Source organism: Falco punctatus (assembly GCF_963210335.1).
Source record: "Falco punctatus genome assembly, chromosome: 7".
Taxonomy (NCBI): domain Eukaryota; kingdom Metazoa; phylum Chordata; class Aves; order Falconiformes; family Falconidae; genus Falco; species Falco punctatus.
In genome coordinates, this window is record NC_137587.1 from 28,389,850 (window position 1) to 28,404,103 (window position 14,254).

The 14,254-nt window shown below is 48.7% G+C and overlaps 1 protein-coding gene across 4 annotated transcripts in view; it reads left to right on the forward strand.

Moving 5' to 3' along the window:
• The window catches only part of PRDM11 (PR/SET domain 11), a 52,759-nt gene extending 42,798 nt beyond the window's left edge, over nucleotides 1-9,961 (forward strand). For 3 of the 4 annotated variants that reach the window (XM_080396777.1, XM_080396776.1, XM_080396778.1), the window contains one exon: nucleotides 388-9,961. In XM_080396777.1, coding sequence (XP_080252903.1) covers nucleotides 388-2,552 — 2,165 coding nt within the window. In that variant the 3' untranslated portion in view covers nucleotides 2,553-9,961. The remainder of the gene's footprint in view (nucleotides 1-387) is intronic. The other variant, XR_013929678.1, reaches the window with a different exon arrangement.
• The last annotated feature ends 4,293 nt before the right edge of the window (nucleotides 9,962-14,254 follow it).

Consider the following 14,254-nt stretch of genomic DNA (forward strand, 5'->3'; position numbering starts at 1 on the left):
TGTGTCCCTTGTTGGAAAGGCCCTCTCTGTTTCCTCCACTGCCTTAACACAACCATGTGTCCCTTTCTGAAGATACATTTCATTTCCTCCAGGAACGTGCTGTCAAGCAGCCAAGAACCTTCACCAAGGGGAATATTTGGGTTATATCATGTAGTGTCCTTTCTTGCTGTCTGTTGTGGCATGTTGGAGACAAAGTTCATATGCAGAAACACTGATTTATTTTCCCTTCAAAGCCATGATTCAAATTCTACCCATAGTGCATTGTGGGCAGGAGAGGGCAGGTTGTGGCCAGCTCATCAGGCAATGTTCTACGGTCACCAGTAGCTTAGCAACTTTGTAAATACCGTATTTTTTTCCTTTTTTTTTTCTTTTTTTTTTTTTTTACAGCTTCAGAAAGTATCATCTCTGTTCCCACGATTATGGAGGACGATGACCAAGAAGTGGACTCAGCTGATGAATCGGTTTCCAATGACATGATTGCTGCTACAGACGAGCCTTCCAAGATGTCTTCTGCGACAGGCCGGAGGATACGGCGGTTCAAGCAGGAGTGGCTTAAAAAGTTTTGGTTTCTGCGGTACTCCCCAACATTGAATGAAATGTGGTGCCACGTCTGTAGGCAGTACACAGTGCAATCCTCTCGGACTTCAGCCTTCATCATTGGTTCAAAGCAGTTCAAGATACACACAATAAAGCTTCACAGCCAGAGCAACCTCCACAAGAAGTGCCTGCAGCTTTACAAGCTCAGGATGCACCCAGAGAAGACAGAAGAGATGTGCCGAAATATGACCCTACTCTTCAATACAGCCTACCACTTGGCCCTGGAGGGCAGGCCCTACTATGACTTTCGGCCTCTGGCAGAACTACTGAGAAAGTGTGAACTCAAGGTGGTGGATCAATACATGAATGAGGGAGACTGCCAAATCTTAATCCACCATATCGCCCGGGCTCTTCGAGAGGACCTGGTTGAACGCATCCGACAGTCTCCCTTCCTCAGCATCATTCTAGATGGGCAGAGCGATGACTTGCTTGCAGACACGGTTGCGGTTTATGTGCAGTACACGAGCAGCGATGGGCCTCCAGCAACTGAATTCCTGTCTCTTCAGGAACTGGGCTTTTCTACAACAGACAGTTACCTCCAGGCATTAGACAGGGCTTTTTCCAGCCTGGGAATACGATTGCAGGATGAGAAGCCAACAATTGGTTTGGGAGTTGATGGTGCTAACATTACTGCCAGCCTGAGAGCCAACTTGTTCATGACAATCAGAAAGACCTTGCCCTGGCTTCTCTGCCTGCCCTTTATGGTGCACAGGCCACACTTGGAAATTTTGGATGCAATCAGTGGCAAAGAACTTCCATGCCTGGAGGAGCTAGAAAACAACCTGAAGCAACTGCTCAGTTTCTATCGTTACTCTCCCCGACTCATGTGTGAGTTGAGGGTCACTGCTGCCACTCTGTGCGAGGAGACCGAGTTCTTAGGGGACATTCGAGCAGTGAAGTGGATCATTGGGGAGCAAAATGTGCTCAACGCTCTAATCAAGGATTACCTGGAGGTTGTGGCCCATCTCAAAGATATCAGCGGCCAGACCCAAAGGGCAGATGCATCTGCCATTGCCTTGGCCCTCCTGCAGTTCCTGATGGACTACCAGTCAATTAAACTCATCTACTTCCTGCTGGATGTGATTGCTGTGCTTTCACGCCTCGCCTACGTCTTCCAAGGGGAGTACCTTCTTGTGTCACAGGTGGATGATAAAATAGAGGAGGCCATCCAGGAGATCAGCCGGCTAGCAGACTCGCCTGGGGAGTACTTGCAGGAGTTTGAGGAAAACTTCCGTGAAAGCTTTAATGGCATTGCTGTGAAAAACCTACGGGTGGCTGAAGCCAAATTCCAGTCGATCAGAGAAAAGATCTGCCAGAAGACCCAGGTGATCCTAGCCCAAAGGTTCGATTCCCGTAGCCGGACATTTGTGAAGGCTTGTCAGGTATTTGACCTCGCAGCTTGGCCCAGAAGCACTGATGAGCTCATGAGCTATGGGAAAGAGGATATGGTACAAATATTTGAACACCTGGAGACGGTCCCATCATTTTCCAGAGAGGTTTGCAGAGAGGGGATGGACACCCGAGGGAGTCTGCTGATGGAGTGGCGAGAACTCAAAGTGGATTATTATACCAAAAATGGTTTTAAAGACTTGCTCAGTCACATTTGTAAGTACAAACAGAGATTCCCCCTCCTAAATAAAATAGTTCAGATCCTCAAAGTCCTTCCCACCTCATCGGCCTGCTGTGAGAAGGGGCGCACCGCCCTGCAGAGGGTGCGCAAAAACAACCGCTCTCGGCTCACGCTGGAGCAGCTCAGTGATCTTTTGACGATTGCTGTTAATGGGCCACCTATTGCCAACTTTGATTGCAAAAGGGCGCTAGATAGCTGGTTCGAGGAGAAGTCGGGCAATAGTTACGCGTTGTCAGCCGAAATGCTGAGCCGGATGTCATCTCTTGATCAGAAGCCAATGTTGCAGAGCATGGACCATGGCTCTGAGTTTTACCCCGATATTTAGGAAGGAATGCCTCAGATCAGAAAGCTGTTGAATAATTTTTTTAATCTATACTCTAAACTTTGATATATTATAAAAAAAATATATATATAATCTATATTAAGGAAAAACCCACACTGAAAATTTAAAAGTTTAGACGATGTGCGTCTGATAGAAGCTAAGCAGAATTTTAAAGATTGAGACAATGTTTAGACATTTACTGGTGTCTCCAACCATGGCAGCTGCAGTGTAGGTGGCAACATTTCATTCTTTAGAAGCATGTGCTGGGGCCATACTCTACATGTTCAAACCTAACTGTCTATAAGCTAGATGACGGGTCTTTGTCAGCCTCAGCCTCCCGGCGGTTTCCTTCGTATGTGTGTTGTCGGTTTGTTGAGTTGTTTTTTTTGTGTTGTTTTGTTTCGGGGTTTGTTTGTTTCTTTCTTTTTCCCCTTGGTTTTGATCTCTGCCTCTCTTTCCGTTGTTCAGTCCAGTTATTGAGCCATTTGAGCCTTTTGTTGACAACCGTCAGATTTCTGATTTCCGACAGAGCATCCTGTGCGTTTATGTTGTCCCTGGCTCTCCAGCTCCACCCAGTAATCTCTTGACTCAAGTGGGAGCTTTCCTTACAGAGATTACTGGCAGGAGGGAAAGGCTGGGGGTGTTATTTTGGTTTTTTCTTCTGATTTAGAAACAAATGCCTCCACTAAACTGTGACGCCCCTTTCTCAATTCTCCCTACTTTTGGGCTGTAGAGTAATACTCGGCTTTCAGCTCCTTTTATGATAACCATAGTACCAGTCTATCATACATATATTATTACATGGTGTCATGTGCAGACTATAAAATAGCAAAATAGAGAAGGCAGGGGGAAATTTTTGCATTTATATTTTTATATTGTAGGAGATAAATATATATATATATATATATACAACTATTCATTCAAAACCAGGGCTGCTGTGGAAGCTAGACAGCCAATGAGTCAAGAGCCATCTCTGGGCAGAGATTCAAAGGCTTAAAAAATTATATTCTAATTTACATTATTTATACTACGTCTTTATAATCCTAGATTGTTGTGGGGTTTTTGTTTTGTTTTGTTTTGTTTCGTTTTGTTTGGAAAGACTGAAAGAAAAACCTGCCGCAGTTTGGTGGCAGGAGCTATCAATGCAAGATTATCTTGGATTATATTCATGTGATGATGTCCTACAAAGGTTCACGTATTCTCTTGTGACCAAGGTAACATGTTCCACAGCACAGCAGCCTGATGACAGCAGGAAGAAGGGATGCTCTGCTTCTTCCTGCGAAATGTTTCTTCCTTTCTTGAAGAGATGCAGAGTCCAGCTGAAATGTGAATGGGGGACTTGCACCTTCCATCACAAAGAGATTGTTCTGTGGGCTTGGGGTTCTTCGTTGTTTTATTCTTTTAAAGTAAATGAGCTCCAGGCATTCACACAATATCACTTCAGGTTAGAAAAGCAAAAAAATAAAAAACAAACAAACAAAAAAAAAACACAAAAAAGGTGCAAAAACTCCACAGATGCTAGTGCCTTGCCCTGCTGATGTGGCATGGACAGCACCAACCTGACCAGACCATCATGGGAGTGAGAACCTGTTGTCCAGAAGGTGTCCGAGCCAACATGATCTCACTTCCCAGAGGGATGAGCTTTGTGCCAAGCTGTGTTGTTTGGAAACATGATGGTGGTATCAGCAACACTGAACCTTTCCTTTCTCCTGTTACCCCCCTGCCCTTGGTCTTGGTGCTAAGATATCTCTAGAACCGTTGCTGCTAGTTGATAGCTTTTCATTTATATAAATATATATATATATATAAAAAATATTATTTTATTTTTTAAACTTTTTTGTTTGTTTTCAATGGAGATGTAGCATGTTTGGAACCGATCTCTCTTGGAGTCACTTTCACTGCCAGGGTTCACACACTGTCTTCCCCGGGAAAACACGCACTTCTGCCTAGGTCTTGCTCACCTCCCGCTAACCACTTTGCCCTCAGCAGAACCACACAGCCAGCACCAGGCAGAGATGTACAGCCAAGCCGCTGTGGACTGGCTCAGCTTTCAGACCCCACAGGAACAGCTAGACTGGTGTTGGTCAGCGTTTTGGGAGTGTTCCCCTTCTGTCCCTATGGGACTGAGAAGGGACTGAGCCCACCTGAAGCACTAGTGTTGGCCCATCCTTGCGTCCTGACTCTGCACTCTTTGCTGTAAAACGGGGCTCTTTGGCCAGAGAGGCCAAAGGGAGCAGAGCAGACCCCACGAATGTAGCAGCAAGGGCTGGGCAGGCGGCATACCCTCCGCAGCACTTCCTCCCTGTCCCCTCTGCCTTACCTCAGATGGCATGTGCAGCCTGCCGGCTGGCTCGGGCAGTGGGGGGCACCTGCACCAGGGCCTGCTGCTGAACCACCGGCAGCAGTGCAGGCGCTGGGCACTTCTCCCTGCGGTCCTCATGGGAACGCCACAAGCTAGGTCAGGGCATTGCGCCGTTGCAGCGCTGGGGTGTCAATATGCAACACCTAGCAAGCAAAAAAAAAAAAAGGCTTTGTTTGCATTTTTTCCTGTCTTTCCCAATAAATGATGTGATCAGATTTGCATTTTTTCCTGTCTTTCCCAATAAATGATGTGATCAGATTTACCCCCATTCATTTAGAGGAGTGAAAATTAAACTAGAAATCCCCCGCCAGCTGTGCAGACTTGGGTGGTTGTTTGCCTGACCATAAAATAGGGAACTCTCCACAAGAGGTGCTTGTAGCCCTTCAGGCCCGGCAACTCAGCTCTGCTCAGGGTGCTGCCACAAAGGTCGCAAAGCTGCTCCCTGCTGGGGAGATGGCAGGCTCCCTCCTTAGTTAGAATCTTTGGAGATTAAAAAAAAAAAAAAAAAACACCAAAAAAAAAACAGGTAGAAAAGGTAGAAGAATTGCTGCTCAGTCTCTGACCTGGAAATGAGCAAGGTGAACGTAGATGTTGGAGACAAGAAGTGAATCGATGCACCAGCAGGGAATGGGCAGGTGGGGGACAGTCTTCCTTGTCGAGCATGCACACAGCAGGCAGTAGAAGCAAAAGTAACAAAGATACTTGATGCAAGCTGCTGTGGTTGTTGGAGAGGCTGTAAAGACAGTTTCTGTCCTCCCCTTTTTTTCACTTTCCTTTGCCGAACTCCATAGCTCTTTGTGGGGGGAACTAAAAAACACCTGCCTTTCTGTTTGCTGCCCTGAAAGCTCCTTTGCACATGGCTCTGTCACAGAGGCCCGTCAAAGTGCCTGGCCTACATGGAGGGAAGGGACACTTGCAGACAGTCTCCAGACACCTTTGCAGACAGGAGTGCTCCCCCAGTGCTTGTCCTGAGCCACCTGAGAGGCCTGTTTACAACTCCTGCTCTGAGCCTCTTTACTTTTGCCACTGGGGAGAAAATGGTGCCTTGCCTTGTCAGCGAGGTTAGAGCTGCCAGAGCCTTGTTCAGAAATGATTCCTCTAATTTGTCACTCCTTCCCTTTGGTGCGTTTGCAGATCCCACTCTCATCAGTGACAGCTTTCACTGGCTGCTCTTATTCCTGATGGCAAAGCGAAATGCACAGCGAGTGGCTTTTTTATCTGTGCAGTCAGGTGGCAAGGGGAAAGTGCTGGTTTCTTTTGCAAATAACTGCCTGCACCTGTGAGTGATGTCGGTAGGAAGTGTGATTCCCTGCCATGGGATATTGCAGATACCCATGATGGGAAGGCTCAGAGACCCCTTGCATCGGTGATAGGGGGGAAATGAGTGCTTGGCGGAGCAGCCGGCTTGGCCCAGCCCAGCTCGCCCAACACAAACAATTCCTGATTGCCCCCAAGTCAGAAAATAAGCCCAGCTTTTGTCCTAGACAAACGCAGGTGCTTTGAAAGCTTTCCCTGTAGGTTTACCCACCTATCTCAGATCTGTAGCTATTACTGCCATGGATAAACGTGACTGCTGTGACTGCCGGCATGAGCAAGATAGGGAGGAGGGAGGAATACCAATGCAAAGTGCCCCTGGCTTCCCAGTGGCCTGCCTGCTGAGCCTTTCCCGGGAGCAAGTGCTTTTCTGTGCCCTATTTGCAAACCTCAGGAGGCAGCGGCAGGCATGGGGAGGGCTCACTCAGCATGGCACAGAGGGAGGCCACCTTGGTTCAGAGATAGCCACGCATCAGGTTTAATCCATGCCTTTCCTGCTGCCCTGAGTGAGCAAGAGGAAGTTGTTTTGAACACGTTCACAGCATCTTGAAGTGCTTCAGCTGCAAAGAGAGAAGGGTTTAGTTTTTCTCAAATGAGCTCTTTATTCTCTTTCCCCCTGCGTCTTTGCTATGGCATCTGACTGTGAATAATGCACACTTCTCTAGACCATTGGGTTTGTATTTCTAGCCCATGGGCCTTTTGGTTGGCAGTTTCTCTCCTCACTTTTTGCTCAGGCTCCTTGCCTCTTTTACCCTGCTGTGAAGCAGAAATCCATGAAGCACATTCAGACATGTCCTTCTGCAGGGCTCACCAGTGGCTGCAGAGGTCCAGACCCTCCGGCCACAAGACTGAACTCAGCAGGGATAATCCTCACAAGAGACCAAAGCTCTTCCCATACCAGCAAAAGTATGCGGATGCCACAGGAGGTTGTGAGGGGATGCGGTGGGCAGGGTCCCAGTGTGTCATCTGCCTTGGGTCTCGAGCTGACCACAGCGATGGTCCCCTGTTCTGGTCGCGCTTTTGCTGACATGACTCCTTAGACATGATTCAGGCTCGGTCCATCTCTTTCTCACAGCACAAACTCAACCAGGTGTCCCGTGGGGTCTTCAGGGTCCCCTTTCTTTCTTATCTCATGAAGACTGGTGTTTGTTTGACCAGTGGGTAAGACAACCTAGACAGCCGGCTTGCGAATGAGCAGCAACAGCATCTGCTTTTGCGTATTCCCCTCAGCCCTGTCGAAAGAGGTCTTAAAAGCAGAGAAATGGTACGTTGCTCCCCCAGCCATTGTATTCAATGCAGTAATGCCTATGCAATTCCTGTCTCCCTTGGAGACACGTATGATGTGTGTGCATGTAAGCTAGTGTATGTATACAGTACATACGCATATGGTCTATATATTGTATATACGCACATCCCAGTACATATACACACAGTACAAAAGATTAAAATCACATGCTTATATATCTATAAATAAAATCCTATATATTTATATATTTCTATGTTTTCAATAGATATAAAGATATAATATAGAGATAGACTCAACCACCCTTGTGTAAGGCTGGCCCTGTGTTCAGGCACAAGGCATGTAACACTGAAGACTTTGGACTTTGGGATAGTTTTAGCCATACACTGAGGCCTACATTTACGTGTATAGCACTCTATGGAGAGGGGCTTTGCTGTGGTTAGGGCAAGGGGTTTCCTTGCTGGCATGTTAACCAAGTGCTAAATAAGATTTGTGTAATAGGGGAATGTCTTGGTGGGGGGAAAATGATTGAGTGTCCTTGTCTTCTCCCGAGTAAGCCTCTGGCTGAGGTCCTGTGGACAGGCTTGGACAGATACATATCCCACCCTCATATGCACTTTTCTCTTTGCATGGATGCGGTTGGCAACTGCGGGTACTGGTGCTGTGAAAACGTGGCTTTCTGCTGTTCTGCCCGGCATTCCTTGGCAGTCGCCGGCACGCTGCCAGGGAGACCGTGTGCCAGCAGGCGCTCACACCGCACCAAGTGAGAGCGTAGGTTTGCTCACGGGCATCAGTCAGTGACACGGCTGTGGTGCTGGGGTAAAGGCAGCAGGAAAGCAAAGGCGTTACTGCGTGGAGGGAGGGTCGCTGCTGCGCGGTTGTTGGTGGCAGGGATGGTGTATAGAGCTGGAGCAGCACAAATGAGAAGAGGCCGTGAATTCGGAGTGGTAAGGATGACAGTGTGCAAGCCCCGCTGGTGAGGCACGCGCAGCTCTGTTGCTGGGTCAGGCTGGCTGCTGCTCTGCTTCAGGAGCTGCTCCGCTCCCTCAGGTCTCGCAGCTGCGTCTCGGCTGGTGGGCAGCCTGCCTGGCCGAGGGCCCGGGTGTTTTTTCTGGAGGAAAGGGAATGATGTGGTCACGCAGAAGGCATGGTCGGTGGTGCATGTGTGCCTTTAGGCCCTAACACACGGCATGCTGACCTTGCCAGACTAGAAGCACCAAAGAGTGCACCCCTCTTGCCCTGCCCATGCAAAGAGACACCTGTTTTCACCTGACAGGTGTTTCTGTGCTTTGACTGGGGGTGGATCAGCCTTCCCTGGGTGTCTGCCAATGCCTGCAGGATGGACAGCCACCTCATCCCTCCCTTCACACAGCCGCTTGTAGGACAGTGACCCCACTGCAGGGTGAAGCCCTTGGTGGGCACCTGGGGAGACCTGAGAGGCACCTCTGGCTGGGCTGGCAGCAGGTGGTGGGTCACTGCACTGCTTCCCCGCAAGAGTTGAAGGGGAGGCATGGAGGTTTGGCTTTGCAGGTCCACACCAGGCCTGGCAACCACTGCACTCCTCGCTGTTTTAGTTGTTGGCTTCGGTTGGGAGGAGGGTGAGTTGTAATTCCGACGACCAAATAACTCGTTACACTGGTATTGCATGAGCAGACGCTGTGCAAGTTCCCCCCCAAGCCCTGTCACACACCTCAGCACCCTCTCCCAGGCCTCTCTCCTCCACACAACTGGTAATCCACCTCAGCCGCAACCCACTTGCCAGCGGCTCCCCACTCCACTGCAGCCCCTCAGTTGCGCAGTGCCGGTGGGGAGCTCCCTGGCACGTGTTCCTCACAAACCTCAGAGACGGTTTCCTCACTCCCAGCCCCCTCCTTCGGATGCCACTGACACTCACGTAGGCTCAGCCCGCTGCCTCACTGCCCACCCGCCCATGCCGACAGTGCTGCTGCCCGGCGAGGGGCTCCCATGCACTGCACCTCATGTCAAATAAGCTCACTGGGCTACGTGGGGGAACCATGTCTCATATGCTGTAATGTCCTGAATGCTATAGGAGGGCTACGGAGTCTTCTGCCAGTTATGGCATCCTCATAGACTCACCTGACTGCTGGCAAAAATGTATTTCTACTTCCAGAAGACAAGAGGTTTTGTCTCAGACCTCTCCACATCCACATCCAAGCACAGCCCTGCTGAACTGTTTCAAGCAATCTCTCACCCACCCCACCACCACCCACACCCACACACACAAAATGAGAGAAAAATATCTAGACGTCTATTACTACATATGTATTAATATGTTAATATCACTCTTTTGGAGAACATTAAAATGTTATTACTTTACAGACTATGCTTTATAGTACCTGTGTGAAAGGACCTAGGACACTGGATACGAATAGAGCTATGTTGATATATCACAGTATGTACACGAGAACCTTCCTTTTGTCATATTATCCTTGTAATGTAAAATGATTGTTAATAAAAAAACATTTAAATTTATCAAGTTGGGTTACTAATTCTTTACATTGGTCTTGGAGGTTAATGTCATTTCGCCAGAGCAAGGGCGTGTAAGCTGATGCACTTCCTTTTCCCCAGCCCACAACTGTAAGGAGCGGGTCCGGTGCTATTTTATCCAGAAGGGTTAATTGCAGCCCCCTGAAGCGCTCTCCTGGGTGACTTGCTTCCTCCCATGCTGGGCCTAACTGCAGCCCCTCAACGCCCTCACCTTGGTGAGCAGGTCCAGCATGTCTTGTGATAGAGCTGTGTCATTTCACCATGGGCTGGGTTATAGCAGTGCTGTGCCAGGGCTGCAGGGGTGCAGAGCAGGAGCTGCCACCTCCCAGCAGCTCGTGGCTGCCAGGCATTGGCACCAGCGCAGGTATGTCAGCATGTGCCGCAGTTGGGGAGGGTGTGGAGTGGGTGCCCTTGCAGCCTCTGGTCTCCCTTTCCAGTCAGGTACAGTGGTGGTATCGTTGGCTTTGCTGTGGTGGGCTGTGCTTGTAATGCACATTGACAAAACCTTGCCTGTATGTCTGGTTTGGTTTGAAGGATGGAGAGTCTTTTCATGAACCCTGTGTACTGCAAAGCCAGAGGAAGTTGGACTTTTTCTACCCTTAAAAGAATGGGCTGGTTTAAATTTGGTTCTTCTTTGACATGAAAATTTTAATTGAGGTTGGGTCCACAGTGGATTAACTAAAGGTGCAACTTTTAAAACAGTTCAATGAAATAAGAGTAATTTTGTATGCAGGAGTTCTTACACCTGCTAGATCGGTGTGGGTGAGAGAGCCAACCCCTGAAACAAGTACAAGTGTCCATGGTCTAGCACTGGGCTGTGAGTTGTGCTTTTGGACCAAACAGCTGTCAAAGCTGAAAACATTGCCTCCTCAGGCTCTGCCTGGCTGCTGCGGGAGATACGCCCCACCGTGAAGGCACAGCATGGACTAGGGGCTGTCCTTCCTCCGCTACAGTGCATGTTTGCAGAGCAGTGCCTGTCTGCAGAGCAGTGCAAGCAGTGAGGGCATTGCAAAGGTTCAGGCCAACCCTGCTACAGGGTGGCAACCACAGCTAAAGAGAAACACAGGCAGAAAAAAGCCCCTTACAGCTCAAACAGTTGCTCGCTCAGCTGAAAATGTGTCTGTGTGTCGGTGGGAGGAATCAGAAAACAGGAGGAAGCTGTGCAGCTGACTGTATGGATCCTGTATATTGCACTGCATGCTGCAAGTGTTGATACTGATAGTATTGCTGAGCTTCAGTATGTAGAGGTGAAAGCTCTCATAAAGAGGACTGGCTTTTTAATTAACTGGGTCTGGAGGGATCTCAGTTTTCCAACTGATCTTGGGTATGGATACCTGGGAATGGATACCAGTGGATAAGCCAGTGTTACATGAAGTGGGAAGCAGTTCAGCCCTCTAGCAAATGTTTAATGTGATGGATGCATATGGCATAAAAAGTTTTTTGCTTCCCCTTTGAGGCTCCACTGTCATATGGATGCTCATAGTCTTGGATGTCAACCTGATGCCTGAGCTGTGTCCCACTGGTGGCTGTTCTGGTTGCAAGGTGCCAGTGCAACACAGCTTGCTGGTCATCCTGAAGGGAAGGAAATGTGGGTGGAAATTCTGGCCTTGAGGGAGGTTTGGGCTTAGAGGGCTCTAGGCCCAGGGGAAGCATGCGTGCAGATGTGTTGGTCCCCACAGGTGAAGGGCTGTGCAGAAGCTTTTGTTGTTTCAGAGTGAATGCCGCCCAGTTTTAACCAGGGACAGTAGCCACAGGGGCTGGAAGCAAGAAGTGATTTCCAGACTCAGAAGTGAAAATATCCCAAAATTAGTGATCAAATAGAAAAGGTTGCTTTTAGTGACTTCCCGGAAGACATCAAGCAGTTGGAGTATTACAAACAATTTGCCATTCTCTGGCACCTTTCGCTGCCAGTGATTTAATTGATCAGTAAACAAGCCCAGCAAAATCCTGGTGGTTGTCCGGGCTTAGCTGCAATTTAACAGGCTCCAGGTTTGCAAGGCACCTGGCAGCCAGTGGTGGAAACATCATCTCTGGGGTTTTGCCCTTGCTAGTCAATTAGCAGCACATAAAGCAGGACAATGCTTCACTTTCAGAAGCTCAACTGTGTGTAAAGAACCAGAGCAGCTTGTAAAATGCATTGCTGACTGTAATTAATTTCCTAGAAGTGGCTTTGTGCTGTGGACACTGCCATGGTTGGCAGTGATCAGCCTCCTTGCAGATAACTTCAAACCAAGGACTTAAAAGCAAGAACCCTTCAAGCAAAGTGCATGATCTGAGCCAGTGTCAGGAAGGGAAGCCTGCACAAATTTATCTGATCTAGGACTAAAGGCACCCTTCATTTTTAGGACCTCTGATTCTCATGTCAATATGAGTGAAAAGGAAATTGAAAAATTCCTCTGTGATGGTTGTCATAGCATTAAACCTGGTGCACTCCTCCTCCTCAACTCTGCTGGTGTCCAGGACATCCTTCACAGAGATGGCTGTTAGCAGCTGGCACTTAAAACTTGTTTTAGCTAAAAAAGCCAGTGTGTTATTTCTTCCTGGAAAGAGGAGGACTCTGGTGCTTGCAATGCTCAGGGCTTGCAGGCACAACCAGAGGGGGGTTGCAGTGCTTCCTAGGGTCTGTCTTCCCTATCTGCCTCTCCTGAGGCAGGAGGGAAAATGGGCAGCCAAGCACATCAGTGGCTTTAGGCGGGTGCCCCCCAAGCTGTTTAAATCAGAGGGCCCAGGGCAGGCATTGAGGCAGTGCCAGGTCCAGCTCCATGGTGGCACAGAGCAGTGGGCACAGCGGACCAGAGGCTGCTTCTCGCAGAGCTGTTGCCACACAAATGGAGCCACAGCTCATTTACAAGGAGCTCTAAAAATATCTGAAGGATAATCAAAGGCTCCTGCAGAACAGCATATGTGCTAACTAGACTTCTCAGCTCTCTGAAGTCCCCTATTGAAGTTGTTTTGATTCAAGGGGAAAAACAAGTATCCTGTCTGCGCTGCTGTCAGCTGCTCCATTTCTGAGGAGACTGGTGTTCCCTCTAGAGGCATGCAGGGGTGGGAGAACAGCATGGAGATGACACTTGGGAAAGTGACTTTCCAGGTGACTACCTCGAAAACTGGGTAGAGGGTAGGTTGCAGGCCTAAGCTGCCTTCTCAGGGGCTTCTCGGAGCCCCTTCCTTGCTGGGTTTATTCCACATTCAGCAGTCACTTAAGAGTTCAGGGAAGTGGAGGAACTGGCTGCAAACCTCCAGGGCTAGCACCGGTGAAGGGTGCGACACAACTGCTGGGTTAGGTGTCACCCTCCTGGCAGACAGAGGATTATGGGCCAGTCCCATTTTAAATTTTAAATACAGTGGCAGGGGAAAGGCTTCTAATAAATCTGAAGTGACAATGATCAGCAGGGTTAATAGGAGAATGGTTCTGTGGCGGTTATTGCTGCTTTTCAATATGCCATGCTGGAAATTACTGATTGACCCTGCACTAATCCCCTAGGCAGGAAGGATTGTCCCTGGCAAATGCACCACTCATGTTCAGCTCCAAGTGTGGCAAAAACACAGCTACTTTCCCTCCATGTCCATGGCAAATACTTCAGTAGAATCAGCCTCACTGTGCAGCTGACAGGTTGGTGGCAACGCTCTTTGTGAAGTCAGCAGCAGCCTGGGGCTCCCGCAAACTCACTTTGTTGTTTCTCCTCATGCTTTAACACTGACTGTGATGGGTGAGGGAGTGCCCCCAAACTGTCAATGAAGTAAATACTTCCCACTCCTGCTCCAAAAATCTGTTTTCTCTTACTTTTATGTGCAGTTTTTGATCTCTGTGTCTTGTTTGGAACCAGCTAATTCCAGTGATGGTATCAGGTCAGCTAAGTAGGTATTCCTCCTTAGAGATGCACAGTTTACAGAGTATCATCAGCACCACCTTGAAAGTACTGAGATCAGCAAAAAGACTGAATCCAAACTCACTTCTTTGTTTTGTTTTGGAGATGGAGCCAGTATCTGTGAGGAATCTGATTCCCGGATCCTATTCCGTCACCTCCCTGCAGCTGCAGGAAAGCCTCTACAGCTTTGTTTAGCTGCCACCTTGCTGAAAAAGCCAATCGGTTTTCTATGCTTGGCCAGGATGGGACTCCGTTGCTGAGTGCTCACCTTCTCATTGTACACTCATCCCTTGATGACAGCCTTCCAAGGACCTTCTGATGTTGGCTCATCCCCGTGCTTTGTACCCCTGACATGAGCTGCAAGCAGAGGGGTCTTATCCTAGAGTAAACAACGCAGACACACTGTTGA